We start from the raw sequence: 22,166 nt of genomic DNA, 5'->3' as shown, positions 1-22,166 counted from the left end.
ACTGTTTTATTTTGGGTTGTTGACATCTTGAATATTGAAATAATATTGATAACATTATGGTTTTAAGTGCTATATAATACATATAGTCATCTAAGCTTAGTGCTTTCTGTGGATAATTACTTGCTTGTTTTGTCTGGCAATGGTCATATTATAAATGGGAGGTTAAATTTAGTTTTATTGCATCTCAATTTTACACAATAAAGTGTTTTAAATATGAGAAATTAAGGCATCATGTAGTGTAACATTTACCACACTTACATTGTAAGTAAGAGTCCTGGATTTAAATCCTGGGCACAATGGGATAATTGGCCATCATTCCTTCACTCTGGTCATTCTTGTATACCTACAGGTAGTAGTAATTGGTACTGTACCTTGAATATAAAATGATTGTCAGATTGTGTTCCAGAAGACCATGATGCTCGATATCTTTAGACCTCAATATTATATATATATATATATATATATATATATATATATATATATATATATATATATATATATACATATATATATATATATATATATAATATATTTATTTATTTTTCACACACACAAGAGTTCTTACGTTCTTGTACCTTAATATATAAATAAATATAAGCCTAACAAGTATATATAATATATATTGCTGCCTGTCGCTCAACACTATGAATTATAATTAATGATTAAGGTGTTGGTGATCAGTATATAAAATAGTTCCTATATTATATAAAGTACTATAAAATAGTATTTAAATATAAAAATAGCAGTATCCGTGGAACAGTGGTAAAACACTCGCTTTGGCCTGGGTTCGTATCCTGGGTGTCAATCCTTAACTATAGCCTCTATATAATACACAGAAATCAAAATAATGTGGTACGGATATGAAATGAACAAATCCTCAAGGGCCTTAATGAGGGTTCGAACCTATGTGCTGATGGTTCCCAGACGCGCTCTAGTCAACTGTACCACCACATGGTCAAAAGAACTGCAACCTGGAGTGCTACGGCCCTCCCGAGGCTACTACTGCGGCCTAATCGGGGTTTACACTATTTCCCCCTTGTGGCTTTGTTCACCTGTAGCCTCTGTTCACCCAGCAGTGATTGGGTACCTGGTTGTTAAACATATTCCCCGGTCGTACTCCGGGGAACATTAGGATTAAGGTTCGAATCCTCGTCACGGCCCTTGTGGATTTGTTCATTAGGATTAAGGACCTGCCTGAAGCCCCTACAGTGCTGGCGGCTGTACCAGAATGTAACAACTCTTGTATATATAACAATATAAATACAAAATAGTTTGTCTTTAATTTTGTCATCTCTGTGGCACTTTCGGAGACTTCATTAAATAATAAATTTAAGAAGTTAATTTTTATACTTTAAACTGATATACAGATAATACAAAAGTACCAAGATCTTAAGTTTGCTCATTGTTAATAATAATTAATCTTTCAGGTATATATAATAAGATGCCCAAAACGCTTAAGGAGTTTAGTTTAGTTCATTTATTATGCACCCCATACCCATCATGTGGGTAAGCATGTTAGTGGCTTTACAAGAATGCAAAAAGATTTAATGCCATGTATTCTCATGAACCTAATGTACCTTCTTGTATATAAATAAATAAATAAATAAACAGATGAATAAATAGATTCTCTATAAAAAAATCCTTTTCGATTAAGTAAGAAAGCGGGTAAAGTAGCCAGTAAGAGAAGAGCGGCGACGTAAGAGGTGTTAGAGCAGCTATATGGAGGAAGGCGACGGTGGGCGTTCCGCTGGCGGGGCGTGACAGTGCCCCGGGGAAGCTCCTCAGACCTCAGGCAGAAAGTGCCGGGCGGTGAAGCCTCGACCACGCCCGCGGCCGCCACCACGACCAGGAAGCTTCGGCTGAGTCAGCGGCGGGAGGCGGAGGTCAGTGTCATAGTAAAGGAATGTGGAAACTGCTCAGCAGCAACACAATGAGGGCTACGACCCACCGGAGCCATCTTTTACCACCACACCGGGGTCGAGCCCGGTGGTAGCCTTTATTATCTTGCTGTATTATTGCTCTATCTTATTATCTTATTACCTAAAGTGTTGTCCTTTACGCCCACTCTTAAAACATCCTTTCTTGTCCTTTATCTCCGTTCAAAGTTTTAAAATAAATGAAGGGAAAATTTAGAAAACTTCCTAGATTACAGAAAACAACAACAATTACTGTTGATAATTACAGAAAATGTATTCTTATGACAGACTATTATATTTAAAATGTACTCTACTATATTGTCCAGTATACTCTGGTATACATATTACACGATACATATACATATTGGGCTTACGCCCAATAGGTTTACATACCAGAGTCTTCTCAGAGACAATGAGGAACGGGAACCATGCGGGAACAGTTAACATTAACAAGGGTTCTGGCAGTACAATCGGGTTCCTTCTCGACGCATAATCGAGAATTCCGGGTTCGAATCCCAGGCGGGACAGAAGTGGTTGGGCACATTTTCTTTCACCTAAGGCGTCCGTTCACCTAGCAGTAAGTAGGTCTGTGTTAATCAGATTAAGTCAATTAAAAATCCATAATTAGTATTGACGATTTTAGTTTTAGTTAGGACTAACAATTAAGTGAAGAGAAAAGTAAACAAAATAGTCTAATCAAACCCAAGGAATAATCCAGCTTACCTTTGAGTTTAATGAAAGAAAACTAATTCTTAAAGTGTACAAGTCTCTGGTTGTGAACCCTCATGCGTTATAGCAATTCATTGTGGCGGGTGACAGGAAGCCAGGGTGTTTTCATGAACCCGCTTATTACTTCTTTTTTTTTTTAGATATATACAAGAGTTGTTACATTCTTGTAGAGCCACTAGTACGCGTAGCGTTTCGGGCAGGTCCCTGGAATACGATCCCCGCCGCGAAGATTCGTTGTTACAACCAAGTACACATTTTACTGTTGAGTTAAACAGAGGCTACAGTTAAGGATTTGCGCCCAGTAAATCCTCCCCGGCCAGGATACGAACCCATGACATAGCGCTCGCGGAACGCCAGACGAGTGTTTTACCACTATACCACGGGGACTAAATTATTATATATATTATAGCATAGCATCTACTTATTAAAATAAGTAGATGCTATGATGAAGATTCGAACCTGTACACTGGGTGCTCCCAAGCATACGACCTAACCAACTCAGCCACGACATGTTACAACCGATGCAACCTGGACTTGAACTGAAGCATCTAGGGTTCCTGAGACTCCTAGTGAAGCCCAGTGGATGGTGTCTCGTATTGTCCGTATACATTGGTTGTGGTGTGGGACTTTTACCTCCAATTCTTACCTTCTAATTCACAAAGAAAAAACACATTAACGAGATGATTCAATGAGAAAATGAGTAGAAGCCATGATGAGGATTCGAACAGTCTCCAGACTGGATTTTACCAGTCTCCGTGGTGTAATGGTAAGACACTCGCCTGGCGTTCCGCGAGCGCTTTGTCATGGGTTCGTATCCTGGCCGGGGAGGATTTACTGGGCGCAAATCCATAATTGTAGCCTCTGTATAACTCAACAGTAAAATGAGTACTTGGTTGTAACAACGATTCTTCGCGGCGGGGATCGTATTCCAGGGACCTGCCCGAAACACTACGCGTACTAGTGGCTGTACAAGAATGTAACAACTCTTGTATATATCTCAAAAAAAAAAAAAAAAAAAAAAAAAACACGAACCCTGGAATGATGCACGTCTGTATTCCTTCCTACCTTCCAGTGGGCAGCGTTGGCAAGTTTATCACCCACCACCATCACCACCACCCTTACCATCACTACAACCACCACCACTCACCACCACCACCACCACCATCTAGTGAGCCCATACTTGTCAATGTTTGCAGACGACATAAAGATAATGAGGAACATAAGAACAGAGGAGGAGGACCGCAGAAAGTTACAGGATGATCTTGACAAACTCCAGGAGTTGGTAAACAAAATGGTTGCCAGAATACAATCTCAACAAGTGTAAGGTAATGGGGATGGGACACAGAGAAAGGAGAACAGAAGATATCTACACCATAAGAGGAAGGCAACTACAGGGATCGGAGAGAGAGGTATTTGATATACTTCCAACACTATCTCTTACACACACATAAACCGAGTGACATCAGCAGCATATGGGATGCTGGCAAACATTAGAACGTCGTCTAGAAGCCTAAACCAAGACTCAAGACAATGTACACAATATTGGAATGTGCAGCACCGGCCGGGAATCCGCATCTTTTGAAACATAAAATCAAATTTGAAAAATATAAAGGTTTGAAACAAGATAAGTACCAGAGGTAAGGGGGCTGAGCTATGAGGATCAGTTAAGGAAACTAGACCTAGCAACTCCGGAGGAAAGAAGAAATGGAGGGGACATGATCGCAGCATACAAAATACTGAGGGCAATTGACAATGTGGAAAATTGCAGCTTCTTTAAGGTGAAATGAATTAGGACGAGAGGACAGAAGTGGAAGCTGGAAACGCAAGTGAGAGGAAGGTCACGAGCCCCAGCACGGCTGGTCAGCAAGTGGTCAGCACAGAAGCAGGTTCTGGAAGCCACCTCCATCAACAATTTTAAACGTCAGATTGGACAAAGAAATCGAACATGAGAAGAGTTAAATTATAAGACAAGAGGTGAAGACGGAGAGTGAGTGGGCCAGTCAGAAGGATCCACGGAGGCTCGACGCGTCCATAATGACTGGTGAACACCACACTCTTCCCCCAGTCAGTCGACCAGTCCCTGGGGAACACCACTCCACCAGTCCCCGACACAGAGTAACACTCGCCCTCAGAGACTGGCCTAATTACTCAATTGATCCTCTCACTCACTCTTAACAACCAGGGTTGCCAAGGTGTCGGGCCCCAGCTTCGAGTGTGAGGTCACCCTTGAGCCGAGTGCGACTCGTCAGAGCAGCAGCGACCCTGGGGCTCTATGGAGCTCTCTAGCGGTGTGACCTCGAGTGCGACTCGTCAGAGCAGCAGCGACCCTGGGGCTCTATGGAGCTCTCTAGCGGTGTGACCTCGAGTGCGACTCGTCAGAGCAGCAGCGACCCTGGGGCTCTATGGCGCTCTCCAGCGGTGTGACCCCCGTGAAGCAGAGAGCCCGAGAGACGCAAGAGTCGGGCTGGCAGCCCACGGGAGGGGAATATGGTAGGCGGCACCTGCACGCTATTGGATTGTAGCGGCTTCTAATTGTTATAATGTGATTCTTGATCCGCGCCTCCTGCTGAAAAGTGGGCAGGGGGGGGGGCAGCAACAGGGAAGGGCAACGGTAACGGGAAGGAGGTTAACGGAGGAGCGGGGGGTGACCGGAACCAACGGTTCCCAACAGGAGGAAACAGAACTCAAGAGGAGGAAACGGATGTGAGCAGAGACAACGGATGTGAGCAGAGACAACGGATGTGAGCACAGACAAACGGGTCCCAATAAGGAGAAACAGTTGTGAACAGAAAGAAACGGGTGTGGACAGAAACCACTGCGAGAAAACGGGCAACAGGAGAGCCAAGGGGTGCCAACAGGCAACAGGAGAGCCAAGGGACGCCAACGGACAACAGGAGAGCCAAGGGACGCCAACGGGCAACAGGAGAGCCAAGGGACGCCAACGGGCAACAGGAGAGCCAAGGGACGCCAACGGGCAACAGGAGAGCCAAGGGACGCCAACGGGCAACAGGAGAGCCAAGGGACGCCAACGGGCAACAGGAGAGCCAAGGGGCGCCAACGGGCAACAGGAGAGCCAAGGGGCGCCAACAGGCAACAGGAGAACCAAGGGGCGCCAACAGGCAACAGGAGAGCCAAGGGGGCGCCAACGGGCAACAGGAGAGCCAAGGGGCGCCAACAGGCAACAGGAGAGCCAAGGGGCGCCAACAGGCAACAGGAGAGCCAAGGGGCGCCAACAGGCAACAGGAGAGCCAAGGGGGCGCCAACGGGCAACAGGAGAGCCAAGGGGGCGCCAACAGGCAACAGGAGAGCCAAGGGGCGCCAACGGACTGGGACATATTAAACGAATTACCAGTTAATGGCCTTTTGGAAAGCCATTTATTTGGCGTTATTTAATCTGGTCGTAATAAATAGTTACTCACTTGTGCCACTCTTATTTTTCCTCTCTTTAATGGTGCGTAAATTGTTGCTTAAGTTAATGGTACTTGGAATAGTCTAGAGACAGTTAATGGTAGTTGGAATAGTGTAGACACAGTGGTAGTTGGAATAGTTGTTTCCCACTACCTGTGCAGGTAGTCCGGGACACACCGTGACAGTGGGGGGGGGGGGGGGGGTTATAACTCCCCCTCCCTCCACTAGCTCACACACCTGCCCAGCTGTGGTTGACAGGTGTGTGCTCCGCCAACACCTGGTGACTGAGACTGCAGGTGGAGTGTCAGTGTGTGGGGACGTGGTGGTGAGTGAGGGCTGAGTGAGGAGTGAGTGTCACACACCAGGAGTGTACTTCAGTACTCCAGTACTCAGCCCACACCATCCACCACCGTTTCTCCGCCAAGACCTCACTTTACTAAGGTAACATTAGTTAGTAAACAGTTTACACTCCTCTCCCTACACGCACGCACGCCAAGGGGGGCCGGTGGCTGAGTGAACAGCACGCTGGTCGCGTAATACTGTGGCTCGGGTTCGATTCCCGGCGCGGGCAGAGACAAATAGGCAGAGTTTCTTTCACCCTGATGCCCTTGTTATCTAGCAGTAAATAGGTACCTGGGAGTTAGACAGCTGTTATGACAGCTGCTTCCTGGCTGTGTGTGTGGGGAAAAAAAATAGTAGTTAGTAACAGTTGATTGACAGTCGAGAGGCGGGCCGAAAGAGCACAGCTCAACCCCCGCAAGCACAACTAGGTGAATACACACACACACACACACACACACACACACACACACACACACACACATGATATCCACACACTAAGTCATTTAGATATCCACACACTGAGTCATTTAGATATCCACACACTGAGTCATTTATTGAGTTGTGTAGCATTATTCTCTCTTCTCAATTCTCATAATGTTACATTTGCTTAAGACCGAATTCTAATGTCCATTTGACTAGTCACAATTGTTATCTGTTTAGTCTCTGTTGCAACATCTTGAAGCAGCACTGAGCGCAAGAGCCCGTAGTGAGATAGCAAGTCTGATGTTGTTAATCCTCAATTAGGCTGAAAGACTTTTTTTAGGTTGTTCAGGCTTGCGCCGACCGTTCATTGATGACGTCACTAATATGGTGACGCTATGATGGATTAACCAATCCGCTTCGTTCATCTATCATGCAGGACCAATGAGGTGGGTTCAGGCTGTGGCGTGCCTCCTATTGGCCGCCGCTGTACACATGCACGCCATGGACCCCATACAGGAGTTCATGAACCACGACCACTCACAGCACGGCCAAGTACACGAGCAAGGACAGGAACAACACGTACAAGGACATGCAGAGTAAGTACAAGAACATGGACAGATGAACCACGAACTACTAAAGTAACCCACGTTTTATTTCTCTCTCTGTCGCGCTCTGTCTCTCTCTCTCTCTGTCGCGCTCTGTCTCTCTCTCTCTCTGTCGCGCTCTGTCTCTCTCTCTCTCTGTCGCGCTCTGTCTCTCTCTCTCTCTGTCGCGCTCTGTCTCTCTCTCTCTCTCTGTCGCGCTCTGTCTCTCTCTCTCTCTGTCGCGCTCTGTCTCTCTCTCTCTCTGTCGCGCTCTGTCTCTCTCTCTCTCTGTCGCGCTCTGTCTCTCTCTCTCTCTGTCGCGCTCTGTCTCTCTCTCTCTCTGTCGCGCTCTGTCTCTCTCTCTCTCTGTCGCGCTCTGTCTCTCTCTCTCTCTGTCGCGCTCTGTCTCTCTCTCTCTCTGTCGCGCTCTGTCTCTCTCTCTCTCTGTCGCGCTCTGTCTCTCTCTCTCTCTGTCGCGCTCTGTCTCTCTCTCTCTCTGTCGCGCTCTGTCTCTCTCTCTCTCTGTCGCGCTCTGTCTCTCTCTCTCTCTGTCGCGCTCTGTCTCTCTCTCTCTCTGTCGCGCTCTGTCTCTCTCTCTCTCTGTCGCGCTCTGTCTCTCTCTCTCTCTGTCGCGCTCTGTCTCTCTCTCTCTCTGTCGCGCTCTGTCTCTCTCTCTCTCTGTCGCGCTCTGTCTCTCTCTCTCTCTGTCGCGCTCTGTCTCTCTCTCTCTCTGTCGCGCTCTGTCTCTCTCTCTCTCTGTCGCGCTCTGTCTCTCTCTCTCTCTGTCGCGCTCTGTCTCTCTCTCTCTCTGTCTCTCTCTGTCTCTGTCTCTGTCTCTGTCTCTCTCTGTCTCTGTCTCTGTCTCTGTCTCTGTCTCTGTCTCTGTCTCTGTCTCTGTCTCTCTCTCTCTCTCTCTCTCTCTCTCTCTCTCTCTCTCTCTCTCTCTCTCTCTCTCTCCGTCACCTCTATGGAGGCTCCTGTAGCAGCTTGTGTCCCTTCGACCTGGAGGACCCCCTCGACCTCCTTGACGTAAGGGATATTTTACGAGCCGGTACGTTTCATGGTGTTTTGTGCACTTGGGACCATGAGTGACATAATGAGACGTATTAGCTGAGGGCGAGATGAACAGATCCCATATCAAACAGTGGTGGACGACTTCTTGGCTGGCTCAGTGTTCATCAATCGGGCTATTCATGCCCGTGCTGTGTTGGGTTGAGTCCTGCGGACATCAGTGGTTGGCGAGAAGGGACTTCGATAAGCCTAACACGCCTCTCGTACCTCATAACGACAAACGGAAAACCATTTGAGTTGTGATAACTGTGTGAGGTGCGACCTGTGGCCCGCCCCTGCACCTGGCCCTCATATACATATTATTTAGATTTAGCTTCTCGTATTAGTGTAGTGCTGTCTGACTCTTAACTTTCCTCGCTGTGAAATTCGTTTAATTTAATAATTACAATACTTGTATACTTCATGGAAGGTTGTAGTAGAGAATATGAAGGTGGTTGACAGTCTCTGGTGCGTGTGTGCCAGCAGAGGCCGGCACGAGGAGGAGCAGAGTGACCTGCACCTGACGGAGCACCTGGCGGAACACATCAGGCATCAGGCTCACCTCAACCTGGCGGCCATGTCCACGACGGAGAAGCTGTTCCACCTCTTCCTCTCCCACGACTACGACAGCGACCACCTGCTGGACGGCATCGAACTGATCCAGTCCTTGGGCGACGGTGAGCACCCGGCCACACCCTCCCGCTCTCTTCTTGTGTCTCTCTCACAAACTTTGACTTATTTTGTAGGCGATGAGTCACAATAACGTGGCTGAAGAATGTTGACCAGACCACACACTAGAAGGTGAAGGGACGACCACGTTTCGGTCCGTCCTGGACCATTCTCAAGTCGAATCGACTTGGTCCAGGACGGAGCGAAACGTCGTCGTCCCATCACCTTCTAGTGTGTGGTCTGGTCAACTTTGACTTATTTTAAGACATTGTAAACACTTTGAAGGTTGACTAAACACTAATGACGGGGTTAGCGGTGTGCTCGTGGTATCATTCTTCCCATTATTTGTACCTATCACGTGTTCATGTGAGGGTGGTGTGCTTCGCAGGGGCCTCCTTACGTCTCCTCTCCGACGACGACCTCTCAAACAAGATAGACTTTCTTCTTAACAACTTCGACGCCGACCAGGACGGCAAGCTGTCGTTCCCGGAGTACATGAGGTCCGTGATGGCCGCCGCCCCCCCTCCCCCCCTGACCTAACCTAACCTTCACCACCTCTTCCCCGGAATGTCTGCCTATTACTGTTAATATTGAAATAATAATGCGTATTTTGAGCGAGAGAGAGAGATCAGTGGGATGATGTATACAACATTGTTTGAATTTATAAATAAATTATCCTACTGGAACATTTTATCAATAACCTGAGTGTAGGGCAGAGGCGAGCAGCCGCGTCCAACAGCCTGGTTGATCAGTCCAGCAACCAGGAGGCCTGGTCGACGACCGGGCCGCGGGGACGCTAAGCCCCGGAAGCACCTCAAGGTAACCTCCAGGTTATCTTGAGGTTATCTTGAGATGATTTCGGGGCTTTTTAGTGTCCCCGCGGCCCGGTCCTCGACCAGGCCTCCACCCCCAGGAAGCAGCCAGTGACAGCTGACTAACACCCAGGTACCTATTTTACTGCTAGGTAACAGGGGCATAGGGTGAAAGAAACTCTGCCCATTGTTTCTCGCCGGCGCCTGGGATCGAACCCAGGACCACAGGATCACAAATCCAGCGTGCTGTCCGCTCGGCCGACCGGCTCCCCCAGGTGTAGGCAACCACTCCATCACGACGAGATGGCTGACCAATGATACACATTCATAAGGAAAGTCAGAGAGGCGAGACTCAGGCAGTAGATGAGTCTCCTGTTTGGCCACAGTCATCCAAGTGAAGCGCTCCACATATTTGTACAGTTGAGTAACTGCCTGGGGATTATGGAGGGTGCTGGGAGGCGCTGGGAGCTAGGATGGATCCTGGGAGGCGCTGGGAGCTAGGATGGGTCCTGGGAGGCGCTGGGAGCTAGGATGGATCCTGGGAGGCGCTGGGAGCTAGGATGGGTCCTGGGAGGCGCTGGGAGCTAGGATGGGTCCTGGGAGGCGCTGGGAGCTAGGATGGGTCCTGGGAGGAGCTGGGAGCTAGGATGGATCCTGGGAGGCGCTGGGAGCTAGGATGGATCCTGGGAGGCGCTGGGAGCTAGGATGGATCCTGGGAGGCGCTGGGAGCTAGGATGGATCCTGGGAGGCGCTGGGAGCTAGGATGGATCCTGGGAGGAGCTGGGAGCTAGGATGGATCCTGGGAGGAGCTGGGAGCTAGGATGGATCCTGGGAGGCGCTGGGAAGGTGGAACTAGGAAGGTCCTGGTGCCGGGGGCGGCCCGACAGGTTGTGTTGTGGTGACGTCAGAGAGGCGCGGCCGCTCGCCTGCTAACTATGGGTTGTTTATCATTAACAACTGAAACATCTTCAGCTGTTTTCTTTATTTTCGTTGAATTTAAGTCCAAATTACCAGCTAGTTAACATCAGATGAGTCTAGTTAGACCAGGGATTGGGGGGGGGGGGAGGAGAGAGAGAGAGGGAGGGGGAGGAAGAGAGAGAGGGAGGGGGAGGAAGAAGAGAGAGGGAGGGGCAGGAGGAAGAGAGAGGGAGGGGGAGGAGGAAGAGAGAGGGAGGGGGAGGAGGAAGAGAGAGGGAGGGGGAGGAGGAAGAGAGAGGGAGGGGGAGGAGGAAGAGAGAGGGAGGGGCAGGAGGAAGAGAGAGGGAGGGGGAGGAGGAAGAGAGAGGGAGGGGGAGGAGGAAGAGAGAGGGAGGGGGAGGAGGAAGAGAGAGGGAGGGGGAGGAGGAAGAGAGAGGGAGGGGGAGGAGGAAGAGAGAGGGAGGGGGAGGAGGAAGAGAGAGGGAGGGGGAGGAAGAGAGAGAGAGGGAGGAGGAGGAAGAGACACAATATAAACACGGCGACACACCAAGGTAGTCAGAGGTGAGACAGCGGGCGACCCGCGGCGTGCCGGGGCCTCCATCACAACAATGTTGCGGACGGTAAGTAACACCTCCACCCGGAGTGCTGGAGCACCTCTACAACACCACAACACCTCCCTCCCCCTACCACCACAACAACCCCACCCCCACACCACCACCACAACAACCCCCTCCCAACCATTTACACAGAGCTGGGGCCTGGGTGTTGTGAGGGCCTGGGTGTTGTGAGGACCTGGGTGTTGTGAGGACCTGGGTGTTGTGAGGGCCTGGGTGTTGTGAGGGCCTAGGTGTTGTGAGGACCTGGGTGTTGTGAGGACCTGGGTGTTGTGAGGACCTGGGTGTTGTGAGGGCCTGGGTGTTGTGAGGACCTGGGTGTTGTGAGGGCCTGGGTGTTGTGAGGGCCTGGGTGTTGTGAGGACCTGGGTGTTGTGAGGACCTGGGTGTTGTGAGGACCTGGGTGTTGTGAGGACCTGGGTGTTGTGAGGACCTGGGTGTTGTGAGGACCTGGGTGTTGTGAGGGCCTGGGTGTTGTGAGGGCCTGGGTGTTGTGAGGACCTGGGTGTTGTGAGGACCTGGGTGTTGTGAGGGCCTGGGTGTTGTGAGGGCCTGGGTGTTGTGAGGACCTGGGTGTTGTGAGGGCCTGGGTGTTGTGAGGGCCTGGGTGTTGTGAGGGCCTGGGTGTTGTGAGGGCCAGGGTGTTGTGAGGGCCTGGGTGTTGTGAGGGCCTGGGTGTTGTGAGGGCCTGGGTGTTGTGAGGGCCTGGGTGTTGTGAGGGCCTGGGTGTTGTGAGGGCCTGGGTGTTGTGAGGGCCTGGGTGTTGTGAGGGCCTGGGTGTCGTGAGGGCCAGGATGTTGTGAGGGCCTGGGTGTTGTGAGGGCCTGGGTGTTGTGAGGGCCTGGGTGTTGTGAGGGCCAGGGTGTTGTGAGGGCCAGGGTGTTGTGAGGGCCTGGGTGTTGTGAGGGCCTGGGTGTTGTGAGGGCCAGGGTGTTGTGAGGGCCAGGGTGTTGTGAGGGCCAGGGTGTTGTGAGGGCCAGGGTGTTGTGAGGGCCAGGGTGTTGTGAGGGCCTGGGTGTTGTGAGGGCCAGGGTGTTGTGAGGGCCTGGGTGTTGTGAGAGCCTGGGTGTTGTGAGGGCCTGGGTGTTGTGAGGGCCTGGGTGTTGTGAGGGCCTGGGTGTTGTGAGAGCCTGGGTGTTGTGAGGGCCTGGGTGTTGTGAGAGCCTGGGTGTTGTGAGGGCCTGGGTGTGGGAGAGTGTGGTGGGAGCAGCTCACAAGGTGTACCATCAACACACGCCACAATTATCACACATATATTACTCTCTTATCACCTCTGGGCCAAGTTCAGCACCTCTACAAAATATTTTGTTTCATTTTCATTTGTAATAATAACATATTTTTGAAGATGAAGATGAAGCAGGAAGTGAATACATGTGTAGAGGGAGGGGCGTAGGGCCGCCCATGCTGGCGCCCCGTCCACAGTAGGTGCCCCGTCCCACAGTAGGTGCCCCGCCCCACAGTAGGTGCCCCGTCCCACAGTAGGTGCCCCGTCCCACAGTAGGTGCCCCGTCCCACAGTAGGTGCCCCGTCCCACAGTAGGTGCCCCGTCCCACAGTAGGTGCCCCGTCCCACAGTAGGTGTCCCGTCCCACAGTAGGTGCCCCGCCCACAGTAGGTGCCCCGTCCCAAAGTAGGTGCCCCGTCCCACAGTAGGTGCCCCGTCCCAAAGTAGGTGCCCCGTCCCACAGTAGGTGCCCCGTCCCACAGTAGGTGCCCCGTCCACAGTAGGTGCCCCGTCCCACAGTAGGTGCCCCGTCCCACAGTAGGTGCCCCGCCCCACAGTAGGTGCCCCGTCCACAGTAGGTGCCCCGCCCACAGTAGGTGCCCCGTCCCAAAGTAGGTGCCCCGTCCCACAGTAGGTGCCCCGTCCCAAAGTAGGTGCCCCGTCCCACAGTAGGTGCCCCGTCCCACAGTAGGTGCCCCGTCCACAGTAGGTGCCCCGTCCCACAGTAGGTGCCCCGTCCCACAGTAGGTGCCCCGCAGTAGGTGCCCCGTCCACAGTAGGTGCCCCGTCCCACAGTAGGTGCCCCGTCCCACAGTAGGTGCCCCGTCCACAGTAGGTGCCCCGCCCCACAGTAGGTGCCCCGCCCCACAGTAGGTGCCCCGTCCACAGTAGGTGCCCCGCCCCACAGTAGGTGCCCCGTCCCACAGTAGGTGCCCCGCCCCACAGTAGGTGCCCCGCCCACAGTAGGTGCCCCGTCCCACAGTAGGTGCCCCGTCCCACAGTAGGTGCCCCGTCCCACAGTAGGTGCCCCGCCCCACAGTAGGTGCCCCGCCCACAGTAGGTGCCCCGCCCACAGTAGGTGCCCCGTCCCACAGTAGGTGCCCCGCCCCACAGTAGGTGCCCCGTCCCACAGTAGGTGCCCCGTCCCACAGTAGGTGCCCCGTCCCACAGTAGGTGCCCCGCCCACAGTAGGTGCCCCGTCCCACAGTAGGTGCCCCGTCCCACAGTAGGTGCCCCGTCCCACAGTAGGTGCCCCGCCCCACAGTAGGTGCCCCGCCCACAGTAGGTGCCCCGCCCACAGTAGGTGCCCCGTCCCACAGTAGGTGCCCCGCCCCACAGTAGGTGCCCCGTCCCACAGTAGGTGCCCCGTCCCACAGTAGGTGCCCCGTCCCACAGTAGGTGCCCCGCCCACAGTAGGTGCCCCGTCCCACAGTAGGTGCCCCGTCCCACAGTAGGTGCCCCGTCCCACAGTAGGTGCCCCGTCCCACAGTAGGTGCCCCGCCCACAGTAGGTGCCCCGTCCCACAGTAGGTGCCCCGTCCCACAGTAGGTGCCCCGTCCCACAGTAGGTGCCCCGTCCCACAGTAGGTGCCCCGCCCACAGTAGGTGCCCCGTCCCACAGTAGGTGCCCCGCCCCACAGTAGGTGCCCCGTCCCACAGTAGGTGCCCCGTCCCACAGTAGGTGCCCCGCCCACAGTAGGTGCCCCGTCCCACAGTAGGTGCCCCGTCCCACAGTAGGTGCCCCGTCCCACAGTAGGTGCCCCGTCCCACAGTAGGTGCCCCGTCCCACAGTAGGTGCCCCGTCCCACAGTAGGTGCCCCGTCCCACAGTAGGTGCCCCGTCCCACAGTAGGTGCCCCGCCCCACAGTAGGTGCCCCGTCCCACAGTAGGTGCCCCGTCCCACAGTAGGTGCCCCGCCCCACAGTAGGTGCCCCGTCCCACAGTAGGTGCCCCGTCCCACAGTAGGTGCCCCGTCCCACAGTAGGTGCCCCGTCCCACAGTAGGTGCCCCGCCCCACAGTAGGTGCCCCGTCCCACAGTAGGTGCCCCGTCCCACAGTAGGTGCCCCGTCCCACAGTAGGTGCCCCGCCCCACAGTAGGTGCCCCGTCCCACAGTAGGTGCCCCGCCCCACAGTAGGTGCCCCGCCCCACAGTAGGTGCCCCGCCCCACAGTAGGTGCCCCGTCCCACAGTGTGCCAACCCACCACAACACACAAACCGTTCCGGATATTTGCAGAAAAGTTTTTTTAATGTACCTGTTTATACCTTGTGTATCGAGAGTTGGTCAGCGGCAGCATTTATTGCTACAAGTGTTGTCTGGGTGGTGTAGGTCTGGAGGCTGCAGGTGTGGGGTGTGGGCAGGTGTGGGCAGGTTTGGGGTGTGGGCAGGTGTGGGGTGTGGGCAGGGGTGGCAGCACTCCGCGCTCCCCCCCCCCCCCCCCCACGCCGCATGCCAAAACAATTTAAATAAATAAATAAATGTATATTTAGGTAAGGTACATACATACAAGAGATTTTACAAAGTTTGTTGGATTAATAGATAGAGCTAGTACATACAATGCCTAAAGCCACTATTACGCAAAGCGTTTCGGACAGCGTCGTCATATCATCATGATGACCAGACCACACACTAGAAGGTGAAGGGACGACGAGGATTTCATCATCAGGGAAGACAATAGAAGCGTCAAGGGCTGTCAGGCCACTGAGGGCAGCTTAGGTACAGGAGCCACGGAGGACCTTAAGCTACTCACGAACACGGACACTCTGGTGTTCGAACTTAAGTGCTCAGTGTTCCAGGAACCTCAGAGTTCTCTACGTTCCACTTAAGTGTTCCAGAAATCTATAGTAAGTGTTCTAGGGATTAAATAGGCGAACGATTAAAAAAAAAGTAGCGGAAATTATGAGATAGAGTATAAAGGAATGTATTGTATTTTTGCCCGAAACGCTATGCGTATTAGTGGCTTTAGGTATTGTATGTACTAACTCTATCTATAAATCCAACATTATGTTTGTAACTTCATCTATGTGTATGTACTTTTCCTGAATAAAAAATTTAATATTAATTTAATATAATTGTGATCGGTCCGCATACACACCTTGTGTAAATAATAATTTTTTCGTTTTCTGTTAAATATATTCAATTAAGAGGGGATACTTGCCCATGTTGGGCGGGGCGGCCACGTCGCCACCAAGCTCAATAATACCTTAGCATTAGCGGGCCTCCACTTGCACCACTTGACTCCCCACTTGTAAAGAAAAACTTTGGTAAGATGTAGACGTGTTTCTTGACTTGCAGCGCTTGGGCGGGTGTTTGATTACGGGAGGTGACGTCGTCACACATCTCTGCCCAGATATGAGGCGGTAGCAGACCTTCTGTTAGTGTGGGGGGTTGTGTTGTGTGGCTGTGTTAGTGTGGAGGTTGTGTTGTGTGGCTGTGTTAGTGTACGGGTTGTGTTGTGTGGCTGTGTTAGTGTAGGGGTTGTGTTGTGTGGCTGTATTAGTGTGGAGGTTGTGTTGTGTGGCTGTGTTAGTGTGGAGGTTGTGTTGTGTGGCTGTGTTAGTGTAGGGGTTGTGTTGTGTGGCTGTGTTAGTGTAGGGGTTGTGTTGTGTGGCTGTGTTAGTGTGGAGGTTGTGTTGTGTGGCTGTGTTAGTGTAGGGGTTGTGTTGTGTGGCTGTATTAGTGTGGAGGTTGTGTTGTGTGGCTGTGTTAGTGTGGAGGTTGTGTTGTGTGGCTGTGTTAGTGTGGAGGTTGTGTTGTGTGGCTGTGTTAGTGTGGAGGTTGTGTTGTGTGGCTGTGTTAGTGTAGGGGTTGTGTTGTGTGGCTGTGTTAGTGTAGGGGTTGTGTTGTGTGGCTGTGTTAGTGTGGAGGTTGTGTTGTGTGGCTGTGTTAGTGTGGAGGTTGTGTTGTGTGGCTGTGTTAGTGTGGAGGTTGTGTTGTGTGGCTGTGTTAGTGTGGAGGTTGTGTTGTGTGGCTGTGTTAGTGTAGGGGTTGTGTTGTGTGGCTGTGTTAGTGTGGAGGTTGTGTTGTGTGGCTGTGTTAGTGTGGAGGTTGTGTTGTGTGGCTGTGTTAGTGTACGGGTTGTGTTGTGTGGCTGTGTTAGTGTAGGGGTTGTGTTGTGTGGCTGTGTTAGTGTAGGGGTTGTGTTGTGTGGCTGTGTTAGTGTGGGGGGTTGTGTTGTGTGGCTGTGTTAGTGTAGGGGTTGTGTTGTGTGGCTGTGTTAGTGTAGGGGTTGTGTTGTGTGGCTGTGTTAGTGTGGGGGTTGTGTTGTGTGGCTGTGTTAGTGTGGAGGTTGTGTTGTGTGGCTGTGTTAGTGTGGAGGTTGTGTTGTGTGGCTGTGTTAGTGTAGGGGTTGTGTTGTGTGGCTGTGTTAGTGTGGAGGTTGTGTTGTGTGGCTGTGTTAGTGTGGGGGTTGTGTTGTGTGGCTGTGTTAGTGTAGGGGTTGTGTTGTGTGGCTGTGTTAGTGTGGAGGTTGTGTTGTGTGGCTGTGTTAGTGTAGGGGTTGTGTTGTGTGGCTGTGTTAGTGTGGAAGTTGTGTTGTGTGGCTGTGTTAGTGTGGGGGTTGTGTTGTGTGGCTGTGTTAGTGTAGGGGTTGTGTTGTGTGGCTGTGTTAGTGTGGAAGTTGTGTTGTGTGGCTGTGTTAGTGTGGGGGTTGTGTTGTGTGGCTGTGTTAGTGTAGGGGTTGTGTTGTGTGGCTGTGTTAGTGTGGGGGTTGTGTTGTGTGGCTGTGTTAGTGTGGGGGTTGTGTTGTGTGGCTGTGTTAGTGTAGGGGTTGTGTTGTGTGGCTGTGTTAGTGTGGAGGTTGTGTTGTGTGGCTGTGTTAGTGTAGGGGTTGTGTTGTGTGGCTGTGTTAGTGTGGGGGTTGTGTTGTGTGGCTGTGTTAGTGTGGGGGTTGTGTTGTGTGGCTGTGTTAGTGTAGGGGTTGTGTTGTGTGGCTGTGTTAGTGTGGAAGTTGTGTTGTGTGGCTGTGTTAGTGTGGGGGTTGTGTTGTGTGGCTGTGTTAGTGTAGGGGTTGTGTTGTGTGGCTGTGTTAGTGTGGAGGTTGTGTTGTGTGGCTGTGTTAGTGTAGGGGTTGTGTTGTGTGGCTGTGTTAGTGTAGGGGTTGTGTTGTGTGGCTGTGTTAGTGTGGGGGTTGTGTTGTGTGGCTGTGTTAGTGTAGGGGTTGTGTTGTGTGGCTGTGTTAGTGTGGGAGTTGTGTTGTGTGGCTGTGTTAGTGTGGAGGTTGTGTTGTGTGGCTGTGTTAGTGTAGGGGTTGTGTTGTGTGGCTGTGTTAGTGTGGGGGTTGTGTTGTGTGGCTGTGTTAGTGTGGAGGTTGTGTTGTGTGGCTGTGTTAGTGTAGGGGTTGTGTTGTGTGGCTGTGTTAGTGTGGGGGTTGTGTTGTGTGGCTGTGTTAGTGTGGAGGTTGTGTTGTGTGGCTGTGTTAGTGTGGGGGTTGTGTTGTGTGGCTGTGTTAGTGTGGAGGTTGTGTTGTGTGGCTGTGTTAGTGTAGGGGTTGTGTTGTGTGGCTGTGTTAGTGTAGGGGTTGTGTTGTGTGGCTGTGTTAGTGTGGGGGTTGTGTTGTGTGGCTGTGTTAGTGTAGGGGTTGTGTTGTGTGGCTGTGTTAGTGTGGGAGTTGTGTTGTGTGGCTGTGTTAGTGTGGAGGTTGTGTTGTGTGGCTGTGTTAGTGTGGAGGTTGTGTTGTGTGGCTGTGTTAGTGGGGGGGTTGTGTTGTGTGGCTGTGTTAGTGTGGGGGTTGTGTTGTGTGGCTGTGTTAGTGTGGAGGTTGTGTTGTGTGGCTCTGCAGGGCTCATAGGTCTCACTCTAAGTGTTGTAAGTAAGTGTTGTCTGTCAAGTCCTGTGTTTCAGACCAGACAACTCTGGCCTCATAAAACTGTTGTGCTTAGTAATACATTATTGATGACGAACGGTTCTGTAAGAAATTATTCATATCCAACCACTGACAATGTTCATTATTAACATGACTCATTATTTGACATATAAATGTATAACTGGTTACTAAAGTTGTGAAACGAAAAGCATATTAAAAGCATAAGCCTAAGCAGTACCCGTGGCGCAGTGGTATGACACTCACCCGGCGCTTCCCGCGCGCTTTGGCCTGGGTACGTATCCTAGCTGGGAGGATTGACTGGGCGCCAATCCTTAACTGTAACCTGGGTCAGGCGACTCATACCTACACCTTAAGTCACCTGTTTTCGGATTTGCGTACCTACTCCTACCAGACACTTTAGAATTTAATTTTTTTGTTTGAAATTCCTGTTTCCTCGGCGACATTAGAGTTGTCCTTGTGAAGCGAAGGTCCGCCCGGGGTGTTGTAGAACCTGTTGAAGAGATTAATGGAAGACTTTTGTGAAAATTAAAGTGTAGTGTGAACTACAATTTCTCTGACAATCCAATATTCAATGGTATTGATTGTTGATTTATCGTTTATGGTGGTGTTGTTACAGGTGTGGCGGTGGGTGTTGGAGGTGTGTGTTGCAGGTGTGGTGGCCGGGCAGCGAGCAGGGAACCCCTTGCTCATCTTGGGGCACCTCCTTCAAGGACTCGACCCAGCCGGCCCGCCCAGGTTCGTCGAGGACGACGATGGTGACCGCGACGAGGATTACCTGGATGACGAGGACACCAACCCCTTCAGCTTCTTCGGGTGACGTGTGACGTGTCTCCACAGGTGCACCTGGAGTGTGGCTCCTCACTCCCCACATCACACATTTACATCGTAAACCGTCTGATGTGTTTATAGTATAATGTGTTCATTATAACTGCATCATAGTTACATTTTTATGTTGTCTTCCTGCTGTACCTGTGAGAATAATTTAGAATTCTATTTTGGTAACTCTTAAATGCTAATGTGTGAATGTTTATGATGTTAAGAGACTGGATGTGTGGTTCGCCATACTGTGAAAGTCTTAAGATGTGAACGTCGCTCAAGACTAAGACTGATGCAGGTCCAGACTTTCAACCATGAAGACTGAGGAGCAGCTCTCTCACAACACTTGTTGTCTTCAGAGGCAGTTGTCCAGGGGCCAGATTCACGAAGGCACTTACGAACCTGTACATCTTTTCTCAATCTTTGGCGGCTTTGTTTACAATTATTAAACAGTTAATGAGCTCCGAAGCACCAGGAGGCTGTTTATAACAATAACAACAGTTGATTGGCAAGTTTTCATGCTTGTAAACTGTTTAATAAATGTAAACAAAGCCGTCAAAGATTGAGGAAAGATGTACACGTTCGTAAGTACTTCCGTGAATCTGGCCCCTGGTCTTGTCATACTCGGGTCACATTCACTCACCTTTCTGGCAAACATCTTGACACATTAACTTCCTTAACCATTAACTTTTGTTTGCTTTATATTTCTTGATTAATAATGTTCGGAACTTGGTCGTAAAGACTTTATTTAAACCTTAAGGTGGGTTATGCACACTTTATCAACCTAAATGTATGACAATAGATGATATTTTGTGCTAATGTATCATAATTTATTAGTTGATGGTTTAAGTGATCCTTGAAGTAGGAGGAAGTTATCAGGGGGAAAGCGCCAAGCCATTGCGACTATAGCACTTGGAAGGGGTCAGGATAAGGATTTGGGATGGGAAAGGGAGGTAGGAATGGTGCCCAACCAATCATGTTCCTGGCCAGTGTGGGAGTGTTGACCCTGTGGGGGCGGTTGTTGCTGACCCTTAACCAGGTTGTGATCAACACATCTACAACCCCTTGGTTAATGTTAACGATATATCCTGGCAGAGCAGTCATACATAACCCCAGCGACATACACACAACCACAGCGGCACTCATACAACCATACACAACCACAGCGGCACTCATACAACCATACACAACCACAGCGGCAGTCATACAACCATACACAACCACAGCGGCACTCATACAACCATACACACAACCACAGCGGCACTCATACAACCATACACAACCACAGCGGCACTCATACAACCATACACAACCACAGCGGCACTCATACAACCATACACAACCACAGCGGCACTCATACAACCATACACACAACCACAGCGGCACTCATACAACCATACACAACCACAGCGGCAGTCATACAACCATACACAACCACAGCGGGACTCATACAACCATACACAACCACAGCGGCACTCATACAACCATACACAACCACAGCGGCACTCATACAACCATACACACAACCACAGCGGCACTCATACAACCATACACACAACCCAATACTCACCAGCGGCCACCTCCAGCAGCCAGGAATTTCAGGTGTGAGGAATAAGCAGAGGGGGAGGAGATGTGAGGCGAGGAGGTGTGGGGCGAGGAGTGAGGGGTGAGAGATGAGGCGTGGGGTGAGAGGCAGCATACAACTTCTTCATTTGTATGCATCACAAAGAAATATAGTTTGTGGCGTAACTGGGATCACAGCGCTGCCACCCCTTTTGTCGCCCTTCATCTTCTACCCCCTCCTTCTCAACCCCCACCACCATCCTGCCATCCCCCCACCACCATCCTCCCCTCCCACACCCCCACCAACACCATCCTCCCCTCCCACACCCCCACCAACACCATCCTCCCCTCCCACACCCCCACCAACACCATCCTCCCCTCCCACACCCCCACCAAGGCTCCACCAGCCAGCGTCATCGAGTCATTCGTATACAATTTTGTGATAGAAATGCAAATTCCAGAACACCACTTCCTCGACACCGCCCTGTTTATGTTGTCTTGGGCGGGGGAGGGCGGGGTGTGGGGCGGGGGAGGGCGGGGTGTGGGGCGGGGTGTGGGGCGGGGGAGGGCGGGGTGTGGGGCGGGGGAGGGCGGGGTGTGGGGCGGGGGAGGGCGGGGTGTGGGGCGTGGGGCGGGGGAGGGCGGGGTGTGGGGCGGGGGAGGGCGGGGTGTGGGGCGGGGGAGGCCGGGGTGTGGGGCGGGGGAGGCCGGGGTGTGGGGCAGGGGAGGCCGGGGTGTGGGGCGGGGGAGGGCGGGGGAGGCCGGGGTGTGGGGCGGGGGAGGCCGGGGTGTGGGGCGGGGGAGGGCGGGATGTGGGGCGGGGGAGGGCGGGGTGTGGGGCGGGGGAGGCCGGGGTGTGGGGCGGGGGAGGGCGGGGTGTGGGGCGGGGGGAGGGCGGGGTGTGGGGCGGGGGAGGCCGGGGTGTGGGGCGGGGTGTGGGGCGGGGTGTGGGGCGGGGTGTGGGGCGGGGTGTGGGGCGGGGGGAGGGCGGGGTGTGGGGCGGGGTGTGGGGCGGGGTGTGGGGCGGGGTGTGGGGCGGGGGAGGCCGGGGTGTGGGGCGGGGGGAGGGCGGGGTGTGGGGCGGGGGAGGCCGGGGTGTGGGGCGGGGTGTGGGGCGGGGGAGGCCGGGGTGTGGGGCGGGGGGAGGCCGGGGTGTGGGGCGGGGTGTGGGGCGGGGGAGGCCGGGGTGTGGGGCGGGGGAGGGCCTGGTGTGGGGCGGGGGAGGCCGGGGTGTGGGGCGGGGGAGGAGGTAGGGGACCTTACAATAGACGAGAA

The 22,166-nt window shown here is 52.3% G+C and overlaps 2 protein-coding genes across 6 annotated transcripts; both read left to right on the top strand.

Annotated features, from left to right (window-relative positions):
* The first annotated feature begins 1,706 nt into the window (after positions 1-1,706).
* On the top strand, positions 1,707-20,060 carry LOC123769409 (multiple coagulation factor deficiency protein 2 homolog). 5 transcript variants are annotated; one of them, XM_045760519.2, is made up of 4 exons: positions 1,707-1,883; positions 7,255-7,414; positions 8,936-9,129; positions 9,510-9,807. In XM_045760519.2, the coding sequence occupies exons 2-4, from the start codon at positions 7,260-7,262 to the stop codon at positions 9,659-9,661; spliced, it is 501 nt and encodes a 166-aa protein (XP_045616475.2). In that variant the 5' UTR covers positions 1,707-1,883; positions 7,255-7,259; the 3' UTR covers positions 9,662-9,807. The 5 variants fall into 5 exon arrangements, with proteins under 5 accessions (XP_045616475.2, XP_069166020.1, XP_069166021.1 ...); XM_069309919.1 differs by lacking the exon at positions 1,707-1,883 and adding an exon at positions 6,224-6,349; XM_069309920.1 differs by lacking the exons at positions 1,707-1,883; positions 9,510-9,807 and adding exons at positions 6,356-6,494; positions 19,129-20,060.
* LOC138355292 (ribosome-binding protein 1-like) lies at positions 5,048-6,038 on the top strand. The gene is made up of 2 exons (XM_069310166.1): positions 5,048-5,135; positions 5,416-6,038. The coding sequence occupies exons 1-2, from the start codon at positions 5,048-5,050 to the stop codon at positions 6,036-6,038; spliced, it is 711 nt and encodes a 236-aa protein (XP_069166267.1).
* Positions 20,061-22,166: the final 2,106 nt, after the last annotated feature.

This window comes from Procambarus clarkii, chromosome 66 (assembly GCF_040958095.1).
Source record: "Procambarus clarkii isolate CNS0578487 chromosome 66, FALCON_Pclarkii_2.0, whole genome shotgun sequence".
NCBI lineage: Eukaryota > Metazoa > Arthropoda > Malacostraca > Decapoda > Cambaridae > Procambarus > Procambarus clarkii.
The sequence above is the reverse complement of the archived record's forward strand: the minus strand, read 5'-3'. Positions and strand labels throughout refer to the sequence as shown.

Bases quoted from the DNA above. Each gene is read 5' to 3' on its own strand.
- LOC123769409 (XM_045760519.2), top strand. From the start codon at position 7,260: ATGAGGTGGGTTCAGGCTGTGGCGTGCCTCCTATTGGCCGCCGCTGTA. The intron at 7,415-8,935 runs GTAAGTACAAGA...CGTGTGTGCCAG, and splicing joins CACGTACAAGGACATGCAGA to CAGAGGCCGGCACGAGGAGG. The intron at 9,130-9,509 runs GTGAGCACCCGG...TGTGCTTCGCAG, and splicing joins GATCCAGTCCTTGGGCGACG to GGGCCTCCTTACGTCTCCTC.
- LOC138355292 (XM_069310166.1), top strand. From the start codon at position 5,048: ATGGCGCTCTCCAGCGGTGTGACCCCCGTGAAGCAGAGAGCCCGAGAG. The intron at 5,136-5,415 runs GTAGGCGGCACC...GGTCCCAATAAG, and splicing joins GCCCACGGGAGGGGAATATG to GAGAAACAGTTGTGAACAGA.